This window comes from Dendropsophus ebraccatus, chromosome 6, assembly GCF_027789765.1.
Source record: "Dendropsophus ebraccatus isolate aDenEbr1 chromosome 6, aDenEbr1.pat, whole genome shotgun sequence".
NCBI lineage: Eukaryota > Metazoa > Chordata > Amphibia > Anura > Hylidae > Dendropsophus > Dendropsophus ebraccatus.
In genome coordinates this window covers 16,561,225-16,580,902 of record NC_091459.1, presented here as the reverse complement: position 1 = coordinate 16,580,902, position 19,678 = coordinate 16,561,225, and the positions used below count along the sequence as shown (strand labels likewise).

The window sequence follows — 19,678 nt, the reverse complement described above, 5'->3', positions numbered from 1 at the left end:
GTGGCATTCCTAATGATGAAGAGGGTGGGGAGGAGGGACGGAGGGGTGGTGCATAGTTAGGGCACAGCTATTCTAAGCCCTGGCCGTTGTGCACAGGGCTGCAAGTTTAAAAGTTGTTTAGGACAATAACCACATCACCTGCCGAACGGACCCCAGGACAGATCTTGGATTAAAAGCAGCTATCTGATGGTACAAGTGGTTTGGGGGGGTCAGATTGTGGGTACAGAGTCGCTAGAGACGTAGATGACCATTCTTTATTGGGATCCAGTGGTACATTAATGCTTTATCACTTAGTAAATGTTTGCCATTTTCTTATTTATTGCTATTCTTTCAGTTCAAGGCGATGAGCTGCAATGTTCTGGTTCTGAAGGTGGGCCATCATATGAATCCTTGCAGAGTGTATTCAATAAGAAGTCCTTTCGTCCAACCCTGAATTATAGCCGCCCAACTAGTGTGAACATCTCCTTCACAATCTATGCAGTGCTTGGAGTGGTAAGAATTCTTGTATGTAATATAGAACTTCCTAGATGACAAGAGAGAATGGAGAGAGGCACAACCACTGTGTCATATTTGTTACAGTAAGCCATAACTCTTTGAATAATTGTAAGATATGTTCTAAGCTGATTCCTAAGTGTTTCCTAAGTGGAAGCTAATGAAGCAAATGCAATGTTTCCACCACAATGGGGTCTTTGTCGAGTTTGATAACTGTCTCCCATTCGGCTGTAATATTTATAGATGTTATACACATTACATCTACTAGTCTAAATAACTAATGTTATATGAAGGTATAAACCTGCTCATCTTCTTATTCAAATCTTTATTGAAATACTTTACAGAAAGGAAAGCGTGCATAAAACACAGTGTGACATGACACAGATAATGTAGCGGATAACAGCGTACATCGGAAATATCAGGCAAATATAACAAGTCCAATCAGAAACGCCGGCTCAGTAAAAGCAGCTCACAAGTACCATCGCACCTTGAGGCTTTTGCAGCAAGACCCAACTAAGGGTAAATAACACATAAGTATATCAGAATGAAAAAAAAAAAGAAAACAAAAAAAAATGAAAGAAGTCAGCACAGTCCCATAAAACACAAAACACAAAGACATTTTAGGCTACTGTTTTGTACAGGACAAGAACGGTATGTTGGAATATCCATAAGCCATCCAAACAGGCCATATACCGGTAGTACATGTAGATTTATTATTACATCCTGCCCTGAATTGCCACATTCTCTGCAGGTATAAAATTTCGGCAAACCACTCCGTTACCAAAGGCTTAGCTGCTAATGAGAGAAACCGTGTTAGGGACCTATTACATAAAGCGATAATCACTCTGTGTACAGTAAGTGTGCATGCACACTAAGGAATCCGGGCAGATCACCCGCCATGGATTCCGCAGCTCACTCCCACTCTTGCGTATCTCCACCAGAGCCATAGACTGCATTCTATGCACAGGCAGATTCCTCCCTCCACCTGAAGAATGAACCGGTTCATTCTTTTCGGTGGACGGCGGAATCTGCTTGTGCATAGAATGGAGTCTATGGCTCTGGCGGAGATGTGCTTGGCCGCAAGCTACAGAATCCGCAGTGGTTGATCCGTCCGGATTCCTCAGTCTGCGCATACCCTCATAGAGATAATGATCAGCCAATAAAACGATCATCGGCTGATCATTTTCTTCAGGTGTCACGCACGCATTAATACGGGTAATAGCAACGCACGGCCGATGGCTGATGATTGTGGTATAAAGTAATAAAGTATAAGCCTACCTTACCACGTCCTCGGTGTCCTTGGAGGCCTTCCTGTGAGACAGGCCACGGCCATTGATTGGCTGAGTGGCTGTCGGCCTGTCAGTGTGGAACAGAAGGCAGAGCTGCAGACAACGAGGAAGGCCTCCGAGGACACTTGGGAATTTGGTAAGGTGATATAATACTTTAATATTTTACACTTAGGGTACAAACCCACTTGACGTATTTGCTGCGTGAATCAGTCTTAAAAATAAGCAGGCAAAACGCAGGTTGGCTTTATACCATTGTTCTGCGTTAAAATACGCAATTGCGTATTTTTGAAGCGTGAAGCTTGTTGTTAGCAAAGCATCAGTTGTTAACAACCTGTGCGAAAAACGCATGTAGCTTCACGCTTCAAAAATACGCAATTGCGTATTTTAACAACTGATGCTTTGCTAACAACAAGCTTCACGCTTCAAAAATACGCAATTGCGTATTTTAACACAGAACAATCGTATAAAGCCAACCTGCGTTTTGCCTGCTTATTTTTAAGACTGATTCACGCAGCAAATACGTCAAGTGGGTTTGTACCCTTAAAGAGAACCAATCACCTTAATGTAACTGTCCCTATTATGAAAGTATATCTCTCCCTAAGTCTATTCATGAAGATACAGACTGCATTTGCAGTCTGTATATTTATACTTTACCTGATCCTCTGTTCCCTGGCTGTTCCGGTGGGCGGCGCCATCTTGATGACGTCACTTGCGTTCCAGCGGTGCGTTCCAGCGTGACGTCATCAAGATGGCGCCGCCGCCGCCGGAACAGCCAGGGAACAGAGGATCGGGTAAAGTTTAAAGATACAGACTGCAAAGGCAGTCTGTATCTTCATAGATAGACTTCATACTGATACAGACTGCATTTGCGTTTTTTTTTAACTTTCTTCCATGATTGGTTCTCTTTAAGGCAAGGGCTGCACGGACATCGCTAAAGATGTCTGTGCTGCCCGATAGTAGGCCTGTCTAATTTCTCAGTAAACAAGCGCCAATCTAGCAGATTATGATCAGGCAGTGTAATAGGACCCATTATACTCTTTTTATATTTTTTTTAGTGTTCCAGGTATAATGGACAGTAACAATGTTAATGGGTTCTTGGCCAATTTTGCTTCAATAATCAACTCTATTACTGTTGTCCAGAAACCTTGCAACTTGGAGTATTCCCACCAAATGTGTCCCATTGTACCGCTATGTAGCCCAAACCTCCAACACAGTTCAGAGACTGTGGGATAAAAAGAACGTAATAAAGTCGGGACAGTACATATCGCTCAAAGCAGAAAAGAGTGGCTCAAAGAAGGTTATTACAATGGGGGAGATTTATTAAACATGGTGTAAAGTGAAACTGGCTCAGTTGCCCCTAGCAACCAATCAGATTCCACCTTTCATTTTCCAAAGAGTCTGTGAGGAATGAAGGGTGGAATCTGATTGGTTGCTAGGGGCAACTGGGCCTGTTTCACTTTACACCATGTTTAATAAATCTCCCCCAATGTGTCCACGGATTTTCTGGGAGCTTGGTAGGAAATTGTTGGCCAGGAGCCTTTGAGGCCTCTCCTGAATATTAGTCTAGATCCAATATTAGAAACAATTACCAAATTAAAAGATACAGACTTTACAAAATAAGTCACAGCAGCTGACATATAGATCCAGCATGGTGCTGCATTAGCTATACATTCATTCCCTTAGGCTGGGTTCACACTGCGTTTTTGCAATCTGTTTTTTTTCATCCGTTTTTTGAAAAAAAAGGATGCATTTGTGTGCATCTGTTTTGATCCGTTTTTTTCATTGACTTCCATTGTAAAAAAAAAACGGATCAAAGCGGATCCGTGTTTTTTTTACGGACACAAAAACGTAGCTGACTCTACTTTTGTTTCCGTTAAAAAAAAGGGATCCGTTTTGATCCTTTTTTTTTTACAATGGAAGTCAATGGAAAAACGGATCAAAACGGATGCACACAAAAGCATCCGTTTTTTTTTAGTTTTTCATCCGTTTTTTTTTTTGCAAAAACGGATGAAAAAAACAGATTGCAAAAACGCAGTGTGAACCTAGCCTTACATGCCAGCACTGCAGCTGCCGGGCTTAGAGAATGCACAGAAACTGCAATGTCTGCTTCTTATAATGTACTCCAACCCGCAGCACTGCACATCAGTCTCTAATGATGCAGCCAGAGAACAGTAACAGAGAAATCACCATAGAAATCTGTACATGATGTTGTAGGTTAGCTCCTATAGTCTTGTGATGATATAGTGAGGGTGCTTTTACATTTAAAGATATGTCAAACGCGGGTGGCCACAAACAAGCGCCAATGAGCTTCATCAGCGTTCGTTTGCAGTGCCTTCACACAGCATGAGGAATCAGATGGCCGGGCTGTACAAACAATCCGTGTAAACTGACAGCACGGAAATGCATTTATCAGTGCGGTCAGAACTGCATACTTAAAGGGATATTCCAGTTAAGAAAGATTGAAAGATTGAACCCTGTTCAATCCCCACATTTAATCTAAGGTTGTGTGTAATAGGTTTTAATTATATGAATTGGGCCGTTTACCTGCAGCACATCCTGACTTACACCCTAAAGCTGCTGAAAATCCTCACTTCCTGGTCCACTCTGTCTCATCTCCTCTGTTCTCCCCCTCCCTTCTGAGACAGAGGTCACATGATCTCTGTCTTTTCTGTTGCCAGGCAAGCTGTAACAACTCATCTGTAACCCCGCCCACCACTGCCATTACACCTGTCTATCGATGTTGAAACAACTTTTCTGAGTAGTATGGGGGAAAAGAGACAGAAGGATAAATACTGTGTTTACTGTGCAGAGTAGAAGCAGATTGAGCCAGTGGTGGGCAGATACTACAAGATGGGCAGGTACCTTGCAGTTGGCTCTGAGGTGCAATGCATGTTTGGAGATGTATGCAGTGACCCAGAGGTAGCCAGGTGGTTTTAGCTAGGTCTGGTCATGGTACCACTGCAGCACTTGCCATGGGGTCTGAGTGATGTATACCCTCTCATGGTCCCAGACACACGCCTGTTAAACACAAAGAGGAGCACTTATTAAGACTGGGGTACTTGTACGCCAGTCTTATATTAGGGCCCACACCCTTTTTCCTAAGAAGATGTGCGGTCAATAATGCAAAATTTTTATACGTTCTCTAAATATGTGCTTTCCCACTACTTGGCTGATTGCTGTCATTTTTACATGAACCAATTATCGGAAACATTTGTTGTCCATGATGGAGCCGCATCACAGAGGGCAGGGGATATGGCCACACTGGGGGGGGGGGGGGGGGGGGCCTGCCGGGCCGGTACTTAGGAAAAGACCAGCGCCGGAAAAAGGAATTTCTCAAAATGCATTGAAGAGTCTTCTGACCTTCATAGAGATCCCTAGAATCCGTAGGCAAAGAGGAAGTGTGCCTTAGGTGCGCACGCGAAACGATCGTAGCCTGTTGATCCGCATCCTAGGGTTTCCTACGGCCGCAATTCATTGACTTGCAGCCGCAGAAAACTGGCATGTCAGTTATTTGCGGTGCTGCACGGATCCCGGCCGGAGCGTATACGATGTGTATAAGCTCCGATTAGGATCCCATTGAAAATAAGGCATTGTTCCACCCCGCGAAAAGTACATCCGTTTATGTAGTGTAAACATAGTGTCAGGAACTTACCTTGCCTGGATCCAGTGATGTCTCCTTCCAGCTCGGCTCCGGCGGTCAGCTCGGGAGCGCGCCGTCGCTCCGCCCGCTGGAGCCGAGTGACGTCACTGAGTCCCGACGGCGTCCCTAGCAACCGGGGACGCCGTGGGCTCACGTGACCGTTAGCCGGCCGGCCGGCACACAGCTGCTGGGGTTGCACTCAGGCTGAGTGACAGGTCGCCTGGCCGCTCAGCCTGCAGTGCACCAGCTGCAGTAAGGCTGGACTCAGGAGGCCGGACCAATCAGCCTTTGGTCCGGGCTCCTGGTCCAGTATATAAGTCAATCACTGCCAGTGGTAAATCGCTGGCTATTAGGTTAACTCCTGGTCCCAGCTCTCCCCAGTCTATTCCTGCGTTCCCCGTCCTATTCCCTTCTGCCTGTTTTCTTGTGTTCGTGACCCTCCGCCTGACCTGTGACTATTCTTTGCCTGCCGATTCTGTACTGCGTTGCCCGTGTAGTTTGACCTGGCTTTGTTCACTACTCTCTATTGTGTTTTGTCCGTCTGTCGTGTTTTGTGTCCCACGTACTCAGTGCAGGGAACGTCTTCGTGGTTGTCCGCGACCGCCTAGGGTCGACTGAGGCAATTAGGCAGGGACAGTGGGTGGATTCAGTTTAGGGCCCACTGTCTGGTCGTGTTTGTCTTCGCTGACAGAATAGCCAGCCATTATACTGCCAATTGCCCCATGGACAACAGGACCGCCATGTCCAATATCGTGGACCAAATGCAGCGACTTAACACCATGGTCCAGGAACTTGCTGTAAGAGTCCAGGATCAGGAGACGGCATCCCGACAGCTTACTGTAACCTCCCCATTACCTCCCGAACCACCCGTCCAGCTCCCCGACAAGTTCTCGGGGGACCGTAGTAAATTCCGTACTTTTCGGGAGGGGTGCAAGTTGTTTTTTAGGTTACGCCCACGCTCCTCAGGAGATGAGACCCAGAGAGTGGGCATTATCATGTCCCTTCTCCAAGGACCACCACAGGAATGGGCCTTTTCTCTACCACCTGACACTCCTAACCTAAGGACCACCGACCACCAGTTCTTTTTATCGCTGGGATTACTGTATGATGACCCGGACAGTGCAGCCAATGCCGAACGTCAGCTGACTGGGTTGAGACAGGGCCGTCGTCCAGTGGAAGAGTACTGCTCTGAGTTCAGGCAGTGGAGCTGTCTCTCCACATGGAACGACTCAGCCCTCCGATTTCAGTTTCTCGGGGGGGGGGGGGGGTTTGCGACCGACTGAAGGACATGTCGGTAGCATACCCCACTCCCGACTCGCTCGAAGAGAGCATGACACTAGCGATCCGGGTTGACCGTAGGTTAAGGGATCGACAAAAGGAGAAGGGTACTCCTGACCATTCCAGAACCCCTATCTCTCCAATCCCGTCCTCCAAACCTCCCTTTCCTGTCTCACCCACTTTCGAGGAGCCAATGCAGGTAGACTCCGCAGATGCCAAGGCCCGACGAGCCCATCGCCTGCAGAATAAGCTGTGTTTCTACTGTGGGAAGACAGGACACCAGGTTCGGCAGTGTCCCAACAAGCCGGGGTCTCCGACGGAAAACTTCAACGCCTGAGAGACTATCGAGGGGGTCTCTCAGGCGCACAGGTATCCTTCAAAAATAAGCTGTTGTTGCCCATTTCTTTGGTGTTGGGAAATAAGAGTATTAACGGGTATGCCCAGATCGATTCTGGATCCTCAGCAAATTTCATTAACCCCATGTTTTTTTCAGGCTTAGAGGTATGTCCCTTGCTGCTCCAGTTAATGTCACTGGAGCAGACTCTGCTCCCTTTGCCCAGGGTGATGTACGGTATAGGACCCCCTCCATGGAGGTTAAAGTAGGGTCCGTCCATGTTGAAAATCTTGATTTTTTATTATGCATAATCTATCGTCTGATGTTATCCTGGGGTTACCCTGGCTGGATGCTCATAACCCAGTCTTCGATTGGTCCAACAGGGAACTTGTGCGGTGGGGGCCTGGGTGTGCTTCCCATTGTATCGCTGTTTCCCTTGCAGAATGCTCCCTGGCGGAGGGAGAGATTCCCGAATTCTTGTTGGATTATTCTGATGTGTTCGACGAAAAAGCGGTGGACGGGTTGCCACCCCATAGGCCGTATGATTGCGCCATTGATTTAGTTCCCGGTGCCAGATATCCCCGAGGTCGAATATTTAATTTGTCCTGCCCTGAGAGAGAAGCCATGCGAGAATACATTAAGGACAGTTTACGCAAGGGCCACATACGTCCATCCTCTTCTCCTATGGGTGCAGGCTTCTTTTTTGTAGGCAAGAAAGATGGGGGTCTCCGGCCCTGTATCGACTACCGGGAACTAAACAAAATTACTGTTAAAAACCAACACCCACTACCGTTAATTCCAGATTTGTTTAATCAAATTGTGGGCGCTAAATGGTTTTCCAAGGTTGACTTGCGGGGGGCTTATAATTTAATCCGAATCAGGGAAGGTGACGAGTGGAAGACCGCCTTCAATACCCCAGAGGGCCACTTCGAGTACCTCGTTATGCCCTTTGGGTTATGCAATGCCCCAGCAGTCTTCCAACACTTTGTTAATGACATCTTCCGTGAGCACCTTGGACGTTTTCTTGTTGTCTACCTTGATGACATTTTGATCTTTTCCTCAGATTGGTCTTCCCACGTAAAGCAGGTCCGCACGGTAATGGAGCTTCTGAGACAAAATAATCTTTGCGCCAAAGTGTCGAAATGCCAATTCGGTATCCAGGAGGTCTCGTTTTTGGGCTATAACATTACCCCCGATTCGTTTGGTATGGACCCCCTTAAAGTAGCTGCTATTGAAAATTGGGAACGACCTAATAACCTGAAAGCCTTACAAAGGTTTTTAGGTTTCGCTAATTATTACAGGAAATTTATTAAGGGGTTCTCAGTTATAGCTAAACCTCTCATAGATCTAACCAGAAAAGGGGCTGATCTGGTACACTGGTCCACAGAGGCAATCATGGCATTTGACACCCTTCGGCAATGTTTTTCAGAGGCTCCAGTACTGGCTCAACCCGACTTCGAGCGCCCATTTATTGTAGAGGTGGACGCGTCCGAGGTGGGTGTGGGAGCGGTTTTATCCCAGGGAACCGACACTCTTACTCATCTTCGGCCAGTTGCGTACTTCTCGAGGAAGTTTCCCCAAGCGGAGCGCAACTACGATATTGGGAATAGGGAATTACTGGCTATCAAAATGGCATTTGATGAGTGGAGGCATCATTTATCTTGATACTGCCAAACGTCTCTCTCCACGTCAGCCCCGATGGGCCCTATTTTTTACTAGATTTGACTTTGAGATCACATATCGACCTGGCTCTCGTAATATCAAAGCAGATGCCCTCTCTCGCAGCTTTGATCCCGGGAACATTCCTGAGAAACAGGTCGATACGATCTTAAAATCAGGTGTTGTGGTATCCATCCTACAACCGGATTTGGTTACACTTGTTGCTGAATCTCAGGATTTAGCCCCCCATAACACTCCTGATTCCCTCCTATTTGTGCCACTGAACCTTCGCCTCCGGGTTCTGGAAGAAATCCATAGTTCCGTTTTGGCAGGACATCCAGGAATAGCAGGCACTAAATATTTGCTCTTGCACCATTTATGGTGGCCAACGTGGGGCCGAGATGTTAAATCATTTGTTGAAGCATGTGAGGTCTGTGCTAGGTCCAAGGTTCCCCGTAGGCCACCGGAGGGATTGTTACATCCTCTGCCGATCCCTACGAGACCTTGGACACATATATCGATGGACTTTATTACCGACTCACCAGTATCTAGGAGTAAGACTGTCATTTGGGTAGTGGTGGATCGGTTTTCTAAAATGTGTCACCTTATTCCACTGCGTAAACTCCCTAGTGCTCGTTTGTTGGCCACGTTATTTATCAATCATATTCTGCGGTTACATGGTGTCCCGGAGAACATTGTTTCCGATAGAGGTGTCCAGTTTGTGGCCAGATTCTGGAGGGAGTTCTGTGGTAAGCTGGGAATCTCTTTGTCCTTCTCGTCTGCTTTCCATCCCCAGACGAATGGACAAACTGAGAGGATCAACCAGTCTTTGGAACAATTTCTGAGATGTTTCGTGGCTGATATGCAGGATAGATGGCGAGATTTCATTTCTCTAGCTGAATTTGCTATTAACAACCATGAACAACGTTCTACTAATATGTCACCTTTTTTTTGTAACTATGGTTTCAATCCCAGGTATTCGTCTGTTCACTCTGCAGAGTCTGTTAATCCCTCAGCTGAGACTATCTTTTCTAAACTGTGCACAGTTTGGGCCCAAGCTCATCAGAGCTTGGTTAAAGCCCAAGAGTCTTACCAATGATTCGCTAACAAAAGACGCATATCTGGCCATCAATATGTAGTAGGTGATAAGGTCTGGCTCTCTACTCGAAATCTTAAATTAAGGGTACAATCGGGGAAACTGGCGCCCAAATACATCGGGCCGTATACTGTAGTAGAGATCATTAACCCGGTTACTTTCAGACTTAAACACTACCTGCGTCATTGAGGGTTCATTCTGTATTTCATAAAGCGCTGCTGAAAAAATATGTGCCGCCGGTTTCCCCGTCGCCTCCTCCTGCTCCACTTATCATTCAGGGCGAGTTGGAGTATGAGGTGGAGCGAGTTCTAAACTCCCTTTGGGTCCAGGGCTCATTGCAGTATTTGGTCCACTGGAAGGGCTTCGGACCAGAGGAGCGTACATGGGTGGCACTCAAGGACCTGCACGCTCCTCAGTTGCTCCGACGTTACCATGCTCAGAACCCGTCTAGGCCTGGTCCAGTGGATAAGGGTCCTTAGGCCCCTCATAAGAGGGGGGGTAATGTCAGGAACTTACCTTGCCTGGATCCAGCGACGTCTCCTTCCAGCTCGGCTCTGGCAGTCAGCTCGGGAGCGCGCCGTCGCTCCGCCCGCCGGAGCCGAGTGACGTCACTGAGTCCCGATGGCGTCCCTAGCAACCGGGGACGCCGTGGGCTCACGTGACTGTTAGCCGGCCGGCCGGCACACAGCTGCTGGGGTTGCACTCAGGCTGAGTGACAGGTCGCCCGGCCGCTCAGCCTGCAGTGCACCAGCTGCAGTAAGGCTGGACTCAGGAGGCCGGACCAATCAGCCTTTGGTCCGGGCTCCTGGTCCAATATATAATTCAATCACTGCCAGTGGTAAATCGCTGGCTATTAGGTTAACTCCTGGTCCCAGCTCTCCCCAGTCTATTCCTGCGTTCCCCGTCCTATTCCCTTCTGCCTGTTTTCTCGTGTTCGTGACCCTCCGCCTGACCTGTGACTATTCTTTGCCTGCCGATTCTGTACTGCGTTGCCCGTGTGGTTTGACCTGGCTTTGTTCACTACTCTCTATTGTGTTTTGTCCGTCTGTCGTGTTTTGTGTCCCAAGTACTCAGTGCAGGGAACGTCTTCGTGGTTGTCCGCGACCGCCTAGGGTCGACTGAGGCAATTAGGCAGGGACAGTGGGTGGATTCAGTTTAGGGCCCACTGTCTGGTCGTGTTTGTCTTCGCTGACACATAGCCTTAAAGTGTATCTGTCGTTATAACTCAACAGTAGATGTGATATATAGTAAGTTTGCAATTTACATTCATTATTTTATTTTTTTTAGTTCGAATTGAAAACATGGACCTTCCTGTGTTCTGACTTTAGTCTAAACACAGGAAGTCCCATGTCTCCCAGGTCATCTGCACTCACAGAGAAGGCATTCATTGAGCCGTGACTCTCTGCACAGGCCAGACTTATTGTGTTTGGTCTCTTTTTTTTCAACCAGCAAAAGACTAAAGCTTCAGAGACTGGACCTGAATTTCTGGTAAGTATAGCTTCGTTTTACAGCATGATTAAAAAAAATTGTGACAGTAAATTGCAAACTTGCTTCATTTCACATCTACTGATGATTTAGATTTTGAAAGTTAGTGACACTTAAAAGAAAGTACTTAGGCCCCCTCTGTGCCTTCCATACAGCAGTTAGTTTTCTCTGTTCTCATTTCCTCCAGTAGGTAGCCTCCCTGATAGGTAGCCCCCCCCCCCCCAGTATGTAGTTTTCCCCATGTTGCACCTGCTTAGGGTAATCCACCCTGGTAGTTAGACCTTTCTCCCCAGTAGGCATCTCCTAAAAGTAATCGCCCTGGCACTTTGCTTCCCTAATATGTATGTTTACTTTTATTTTGTGAAGAATTTTTCAAAAACAGAAATATACAGGAGAACATAACGCCTTCACAAGCTAAGGCTACTGGCATTTCACTGCAAAGAATAAAACATGTAGATGACAAAGCTACATAGTCATTATATTAGGTAAGGATACATAAATGTTATACAGTATGATAGGGGAAACATGTGGTCCTATCCCTAACATCCCTACCAAAGATTTCCTACCAAGGATTTCCTGCTAACTCCTCCTCTGGACCGTTAGGAGTAGAGATGAGCGAACCTGGAGCATGCTCGAGTCCATCCGAACCCGATCGTTCAGCATTTGATTAGCGGTGGCTGCTGAAGTTAGATAAAGCCCTAAGGCTATGTGGAAATCATGGATATAGTCATTGACTATATCCATGTTTTCCAGACAACCTTAGAGCTTTATCCAACTTCAGCAGCCCCAGCTAATCAAATGCCGAACGATCGGGTTCGGATAGACTCGAGCATGCTCCAGGTTCGCTCATCTCTAGTTAGGAGCCATAAAATGAAGCACATTATATTCTTCAAAACCAAAAAAGGAGAAAAAAGAAGAAAAAACAGAACACATAAAAAAGTAAGGGAAAGAAAAAGAAAGGAAAAGGCCCAGCAAAAGTACATTCTAGGAGCCCAGATGTCCACCCCCAGTTCACTTTAGGGTATCCGCAAAGCCTGAAGTTTCCGCATGGAGAGTCCACACTGTCCATACGTTCTTAAAAGTGTCCGAGCGGCCCTGTGCCTCAGCCACCATCTCCTCCGCACATTGTATAGCATTCAATTCTACGAACCATTCCTGTAAAGTAGGTGGATCTACGGTTCTCCAATGGCGTGGTATCACTGTTATAGCAGCAGTAAGGAAATGTAGCAGCATGTCTTTCTTGAGCATAGCCAATGTACCCTGTAGTAGGGATAGAAGGGTAGTTTGGGGGGAATTAACAATGCGCTTTCCAGAGAACTCCTCGTACACTCTCAAAACTTCCTCCCAAAAAGGTTTGATGCGGGAACAGACCCACCATGTGTGCAGCAAAGTCCCCTCCTCTTGATTACACCTCCAGCACTAATCCCACACATCAGGGTACATGCAATGAAGTAAAGTCGGGCAGTGATACCATCGCGACATGATCTTAAAGTTTTTTCCTTCGAATGGGAGGCCATGGACATGTCATGGGCAAAGGTATACATCTTTGTGACCTCGTCTGTAGTGAGAGAGACATCTAAGTCCTTTTCCCACAAGGAAAAATAGGAGGCTATGCCAGGGTTATGTCAGAGTAAGGCTATGTCAGAGTAAGATCTAGTGCCGCATGTACTGGGGGAGTCTTGAGGAATGACTGTAATTGATTATGTTCTAACAGGGCAGGGCTCTCTCAGGATTAGCCTCTCACATAGTTTGCAATGTGGGAAGCTGTTTGTCAACCACAATCTGATGTAGGTGGGGAGTAGCTTTCCGATGAGCTCCCCTATTATGTAATGTAGTCGGGACCCCACTAGCACATTAAAATTTATTATAGTTAAAGTGTCACTGTCAATTATAACTTTCAAAATCTAAATCAACAGAAGATGTGATATAAAGCAAGTTTTCCATTTACATTCATCATATTTTTAGTTATCATGGAAAACACGGCACTTCCTGTATTTAAACTTTTTTTTAAAGAGTCTAAACACAGGAAGTCCCATTCATCTGCATTCACAGAGAAGGCAGTCATGTGATTGATGGACATATTAAGCCATGATACTCAGTACTAGCCGTGACTTAATGTGTTTAGTCTCTTTTTTTTCAACAATCACAAGACTAAAAAGCTTCAGGACACTAGACCTGGATACAAGTAAGTATAGCTATTATTTAGCTGCCTTCAGGAGACAGGACCTGGATACAAGTAAGTATACAGTAGCTGTTATGTAGATGCCTTCAGGAGACTGGACCTGGATAGAAGTAAGTATAGCTGTTATGTAGCTGCCTTAAGAAGACTGGACCTGGATTTCTGGTAAGTATAGCTCTTTTTTTTAAAGCATGATAACTTAAAAAAATAATGAATGTAAATTGCAAACTTGCTTTATATCACATCTACTGTTGATTTAGATTTTGAAAGTTATAATGACAGTGACACTGGAGGCGGGCCTTTACAGGACCTACCTGTAACATTATTTTGTTGGGATTGTCTCTTTAAAATCGGGACAGTCCCAGCAAATCTGAGCCTGTTGGCAACTATGCACTATAGTACTATAAGGCAGCACGATGATGACACAGGTGATAAGAGTCACCTTCCCCTCAATCAGGAAACCTTATACCCAAAAACCTAACAACTAGTACAGTCCTGAACCCTCTTCTAGAGCAGGGATGGGAAATCTCTCGCCCTCCAGATGTTTAAAAACTACAATTCCTTTCATGCTAGGACAATCAACGTCAAACTTGTAAATACAGCTTGTAGGCCGCAGGTTTCCCTTTCTTCATCTAGAGCAGGGACGGGGAACCTTCGGTCCTCCAGCTGTTGCAAAACTACAATTCCCATCATGCCTGGACAGCCAAAGCGAGGATTGGCTGTCCAGGCATGATGGGAATTGTAGTTTTGCAACAGCTGGAGGGCCGAAGGTTCCCCATCCCTGATCTAGAGCATATGTGTTTCCACTAAGAGGAAATTGGAATTGGACTTTAAGTTACAAACATGAGCCATCAGTGTGAACTATAGCAGAGGATGAACCGAATACCAGCACTCATTCAGTCTAAATATACAGTAACAAGACACAAAAAGTTAATTGAGTCTTTTAATAAATTTTCTACATATATTTTATACATATTTTTTAGTTTTATTATTTTTTGTTGGACCTGCACCCTCATACCCGTGTGTTTGTGGTTGGAGGAATCGTTGCTCCACAACAAGTTACAGGCAGACCCAAGGAGCTGCAGCCGCCAGCACTGAGAGGAACCCCCTTCCTCCCAGTGTGGAAACCCAGAACTCAGCTTGGTCTGTATGGCGAGGCCCAAACATTACCTTGATCTGTATAGTAGGGACCAGGCATCTCTATGGTCTGTATGGTAAGGCCCAGGCATCTCCATGGTCTGTATGGTAAGGCCCAGGCATCTCCATGGTCTGTATGGTAAGGCCCAGGCCACACCTTGGTCTGTATGGTAAGGCCCAGGCATCACCTTAGTCTGTATAATAAGGCCCAGGCATCTCCATGGTCTGTATGGTAAGGCCCAGGCATCACCTTGGTCTGTATGGTAAGGCCCAGGCATCTCCATGGTCTGTATGGTAAGGCCCAGGCATCACCTTGGTCTGTATGGTAAGGCCCAGGCATCACCTTAGTCTGTATAATAAGGCCCAGGCATCTCCATGGTCTGTATGGTAAGGCCCAGGCATCTCCATGGTCTGTATGGTAAGGCCCAGGCATCTCCATGGTCTGTATGGTAAGGCCCAGGCATCTCCATGGTCTGTATGGTAAGGCCCAGGCATCTCCATGGTCTGTATGGTAAGGCCCAGGCCACACCTTGGTCTGTATGGTAAGGCCCAGGCATCACCTTAGTCTGTATAATAAGGCCCAGGCATCTCCATGGTCTGTATGGTAAGGCCCAGGCATCACCTTGGTCTGTATAATAAGGCCCAGGCATCACCTTAGTCTGTATAATAAGGCCCAGGCATCTCCATGGTCTGTATGGTAAGGCCCAGGCATCACCTTAGTCTGTATAATAAGGCCCAGGCATCTCCATGGTCTGTATGGTAAGGCCCATGCATCTCCATGGTCTGTATGGTAAGGCCCAGGCATCTCCATGGTCTGTATGGTAAGGCCCAGGCATCTCCATGGTCTGTATGGTACGGCCCATGCATCTCCATGGTCTGTATGGTAAGGCCCAGGCATCTCCATGGTCTGTATGGTAAGGCCCAGGCATCTCCATGGTCTGTATGGTAAGGCCCATGCATCTCTGTGGTCTGTATGGTAAGGCCCAGGCATCTCCATGGTCTGTATGGTAAGGCCCAGGCATCACCTTGGTCTGTATGGTAAGGCCCAGGCATCACCTTAGTCTGTATAATAAGGCCCAGGCATCTCCATGGTCTGTATGGTAAGGCCCAGGCATCACCTTAGTCTGTATAATAAGGCCCAGGCATCTCCATGGTCTGTATGGTAAGGCCCAGGTATCTCCATGGTCTGTATGGTAAGGCCCAGGCATCTCCATGGTCTGTATGGTAAGGCCCAGGTATCTCCATGGTCTGTATGGTAAGGCCCAGGCATCTCTATGGTCTGTATGGTAAGGCCCAGGCATCTCTGTGGTCTGTATGGTAAGGCCCAGGTATCTCCATGGTCTGTATGGTAAGGCCCAGGCATCTCTATGGTCTGTATGGTAAGGCCCAGGTATCTCCATGGTCTGTATGGTAAGGCCCAGGCATCTCTATGGTCTGTATAGTAAGGCCCAGGCATCTCCATGGTCTGTATGGTAAGGCCCATGCATCTCCATGGTCTGTATGGTAAGGCCCAGGCATCTCTATGGTTTATATGGTAAGGCCCATGCATCTCCATGGTCTGTATGGTAAGGCCCAGGCATCTCCATGGTCTGTATGGTAAGGCCAGGCATCTCCATGGTCTGTATGGTAAGGCCCAGGCATCTCCATGGTCTGTATGGTAAGGCCCAGGCATCTCCATGGTCTGTATGGTAAGGCCCAGGCATCTCCATGGTCTGTATGGTAAGGCTCATGCATCTCCATGGTCTGTATGGTAAGGCCCAGGCATCTCCATGGTCTGTATGGTAAGGCCCAGGCATCACCTTGGTCTGAAAATGAATGGATGCATGTTCATAAATCATAGCTAGATTCAAGAGGATACCCCCTTAAAGTCAGCTGTAGTTGCAAAAATTGCATAACACAGCCGACTTACCTGTCCTTAGCCTCCTCACCACCTATGGCAGCCGCAAGCAGGCAGAGAAGACTGAGGGGCCCTCTTTTCCAGAAGAGAATACCCTAATAATGTTTGATTTAGCTATGGAGATATGCAGTATATATTATATCTGCTTCTTTTGTAACCTTTTCAAACAAACTCCTGTTTTCTTTAGAATGAAAAATCTCAGATCCTCACCACTTTCCTTTGGCTACGGATGGTAAGTTTCTCTACCAATCTAAATATAGTTATGAACTAAAAAGCTTAGATGGCCCTTTTCACAGTCATAGAAAGTTCTCAGAACACAGTAATAGTTAAAGGGGTTATCCAGTGCTACAAAATCATGGCCACTTTCTTCCAGAGACAGCACCGCTCTTGTCGCTAGTTTGGGTGCAGGTTTTGTAGCTCAGTTCTATTGAAGGGAATGAAGGTTAATTGCAAACTACAGATGAACTGGAGACAATGAGTGGTGCTGTCTCTTGAAGAAAGCGTTTTTGTAGCACTGGATAACTCCTTTAAATGCTGGGTGCTTCACTCATTCCTAGAAATAGACACATGGGAGAAAGTCATCATTGTTGTATTGATAGTTTTCTGGTGTAAAACATCTTAAAACATCTATGCTATGTTTTCAAGGAGTAGGCAGGGCTTTCAGGACACGGCATGTTCTTATGTGGCCCGGCAGATGTGACATAGCTTATTCTAGGGCTTGACATAAGGTAATAAGGAGATCTTTTGCAGTTATGATATCAAAAACTGGAGCATGCCGAGTGAGAGAGATCAGAGATGCACCAAACTTATTAACAGGATTGAGCCCTCTTGATATGTACAGTATGGCACATCTTAAACGTCTTTGAAGTGTCAGTGTTGTTTCATTTTTTATTTTTTTTCAGAAATCAATAGTCCAGGCGATTTTAAGAAACTTTGTAATTGGGTTTATTAGGCAAATATGCCATTTTCTGCATTCAAAAAGACTTTTTTGCTAATAAACCCATAACAAAGTTTCTTAAAATCGCCTGTACTATTGATTTATGCAAAAAAAGGGGGTTTGCCAAATAGCAAAGTTATTCCCCAACTATCTGATCATGGGAGGGTCTAAACACTGGTGCCCCCACTATCTTGAGTCAGAATAAAGTGGTGGGTTGCACATACTTGCTGTTATATTTATTCTGTATGAAAGTTGCCAGAGGTAACTAGGTACAGCATTCGCCTGTCTCTCCAGCTCCCACAGAGAATAGATGAAGTGTCGTCGACCAGCCACCAAATTCTAATGGGACACATAGATCCCCATTCTCGAAATCATGTGGGGCTCACTGGTCGGACTCACTGCAATCAAAAAGTTATAACCAGGGCTGATTCTAGGTTCTATGCTGCCTGAGGCGAAAATTGAAACTGCGCCCCTTCCCCCGCAAACACAACTATATACCAGCAGTGAACATTGCATATATAACTACATACCAACAGTGCATACAGAACTATATAACAGAAGTGCATACACTAAGAGTATGTTCACACTGAGTAAAACAGGTGGAATTCCGCGGTGGAACTCTCCGCCGCAAGATCCCGCCTGTCTCACTGTCCCATAGCCCATCTATGGGAGAGTGTGCGCTCCTCCGCAGCCGCCGCTCTCCGCTCGAAGAAGTAACATGATACTTCTTTGAGCGGAGAGCGGCGGCTGCAGAGGAGCATGTATAAGTGCCAGTCTTAATGGTGGTGACATATGGGGAGCCAAGTGTTAGAGACCCCCAAATAGTATAGGCCTCAGACGGCCTAATACTGCCAGCTTCAGACCCTCAATAATACTGTTAGCCTCAGAGACCACCTTACCCATATCATCATACTACTCCCCCCTTCATCCTCCTTCCCCCTCCACCATCATACTACTCCCCCCTTCATCCTCCTCCCCCCTTCATCCTCCTGCCCTATCATCATACTACTACCCCCACCTTTATCCTCCAGACCCTCCATCATCATACTACTACCCCCACCTTTATCCTCCAGACCCTCCATCATCATACTACTACCCCCACCTTTATCCTCCAGACCCTCCATCATCATACTACTACCCCCACCTTTATCCTCCAGACCCTCCATCATCATACTACGACCCACTTTATCATCCTCCTGCCCTTCCATCATCATAGTACTACCCCTCTCATCCTCCTGCCCTTCATCATCAAACTACAACCCCTCTCATCCTCCTTCCTCCTCCATCCTCATAGTATAACCCCTCTCATCCTCCTGCCCTTCCATCATCATACTACTACCCCTCTCATCCTTCCGCCCTTCCATCATCATACTACTACCCCTCTCATCCTTCCGCTCTTCCATCATCATACTACTACCCCTCTCATCCTTCCGCCCTTCCATCATCATACTACTACCCCTCTCATCCTTCCGCTCTTCCATCATCATACTACTACCCCTCTCATCCTTCCGCCCTTTCATCATCATAGTATAACCCCTCTCATCCTCCTGCCCTTCCATCATCATACTACTACCCCTCTCATCCTTCTGCCCTTTCATCATCATACTACTACCCCTCTCATCCTCCTGCCCTTCCATCATCATACTACTACTACCCCTCTCATCCTTCCGCCCTTTCATCATCATACTACTACCCCTCTCATCCTTCTGCCCTTTCATCATCATAGTATAACCCCTCTCATCCTTCTGCCCTTTCATCATCATACTACTTCTCCCTTCATCCTCCTCCTGTGCCTTCATCATCATACCACTAGCCCCTTCATCTGTATTTAAAACAAAAAAAGCCATACTCACCTCACCAGTATGGACCCTCTAGTCTTCCAGGGACTCCTCTCCCGCTCTGCATGGGTGACATCACTCGCGTTCGGCAGGGGGCGGGGCTTCCCGCGGCAGGGGGCGGAGCTTCCGGGACATGGTTTTGCCGGGGCTGTCTTGTCAAAATCAGGACAGTCCCGGCAAAACCTGAGGGCCCCCACCTGCTCCCCTCCTCACCATCCGGACCGGGATCCGCCGCTTCTCCTTTCCCTCTGTGACAGGAGAAGACGCCACACAGGCCCCTCCCACAGCGCCATACACGCTCTCTGTTGTACAGCATTGTGACCTGGCCTGGGGGAGGGGCCTGTCACCCAGCGGATGCCGTACAGGGGAGAGGATTACAGTGTGAGTGGGGGCGTCCTCTCCTGTCACCGAGGGCCC

At 46.8% G+C, this 19,678-nt stretch overlaps 1 protein-coding gene across 4 annotated transcripts in view; it reads left to right on the top strand.

The window, feature by feature from the left end:
• Nucleotides 1-466: 466 nt before the first annotated feature.
• The window catches only part of LOC138794672 (5-hydroxytryptamine receptor 3A-like), a 34,878-nt gene continuing 15,666 nt past the window's right edge, over nucleotides 467-19,678 (top strand). For 2 of the 4 annotated variants that reach the window (XM_069973473.1, XM_069973470.1), the window contains exons 1-2: nucleotides 3,280-3,295; nucleotides 16,674-16,718. In XM_069973473.1, the coding sequence (XP_069829574.1) occupies nucleotides 16,716-16,718 (3 nt within the window). In that variant the 5' untranslated portion in view covers nucleotides 3,280-3,295; nucleotides 16,674-16,715. Of the gene's footprint in view, nucleotides 493-974; nucleotides 1,012-3,279; nucleotides 3,296-16,673; nucleotides 16,719-19,678 lie in introns of those variants that run through there. The other 2 variants (XM_069973471.1, XM_069973472.1) reach the window with 2 other exon arrangements.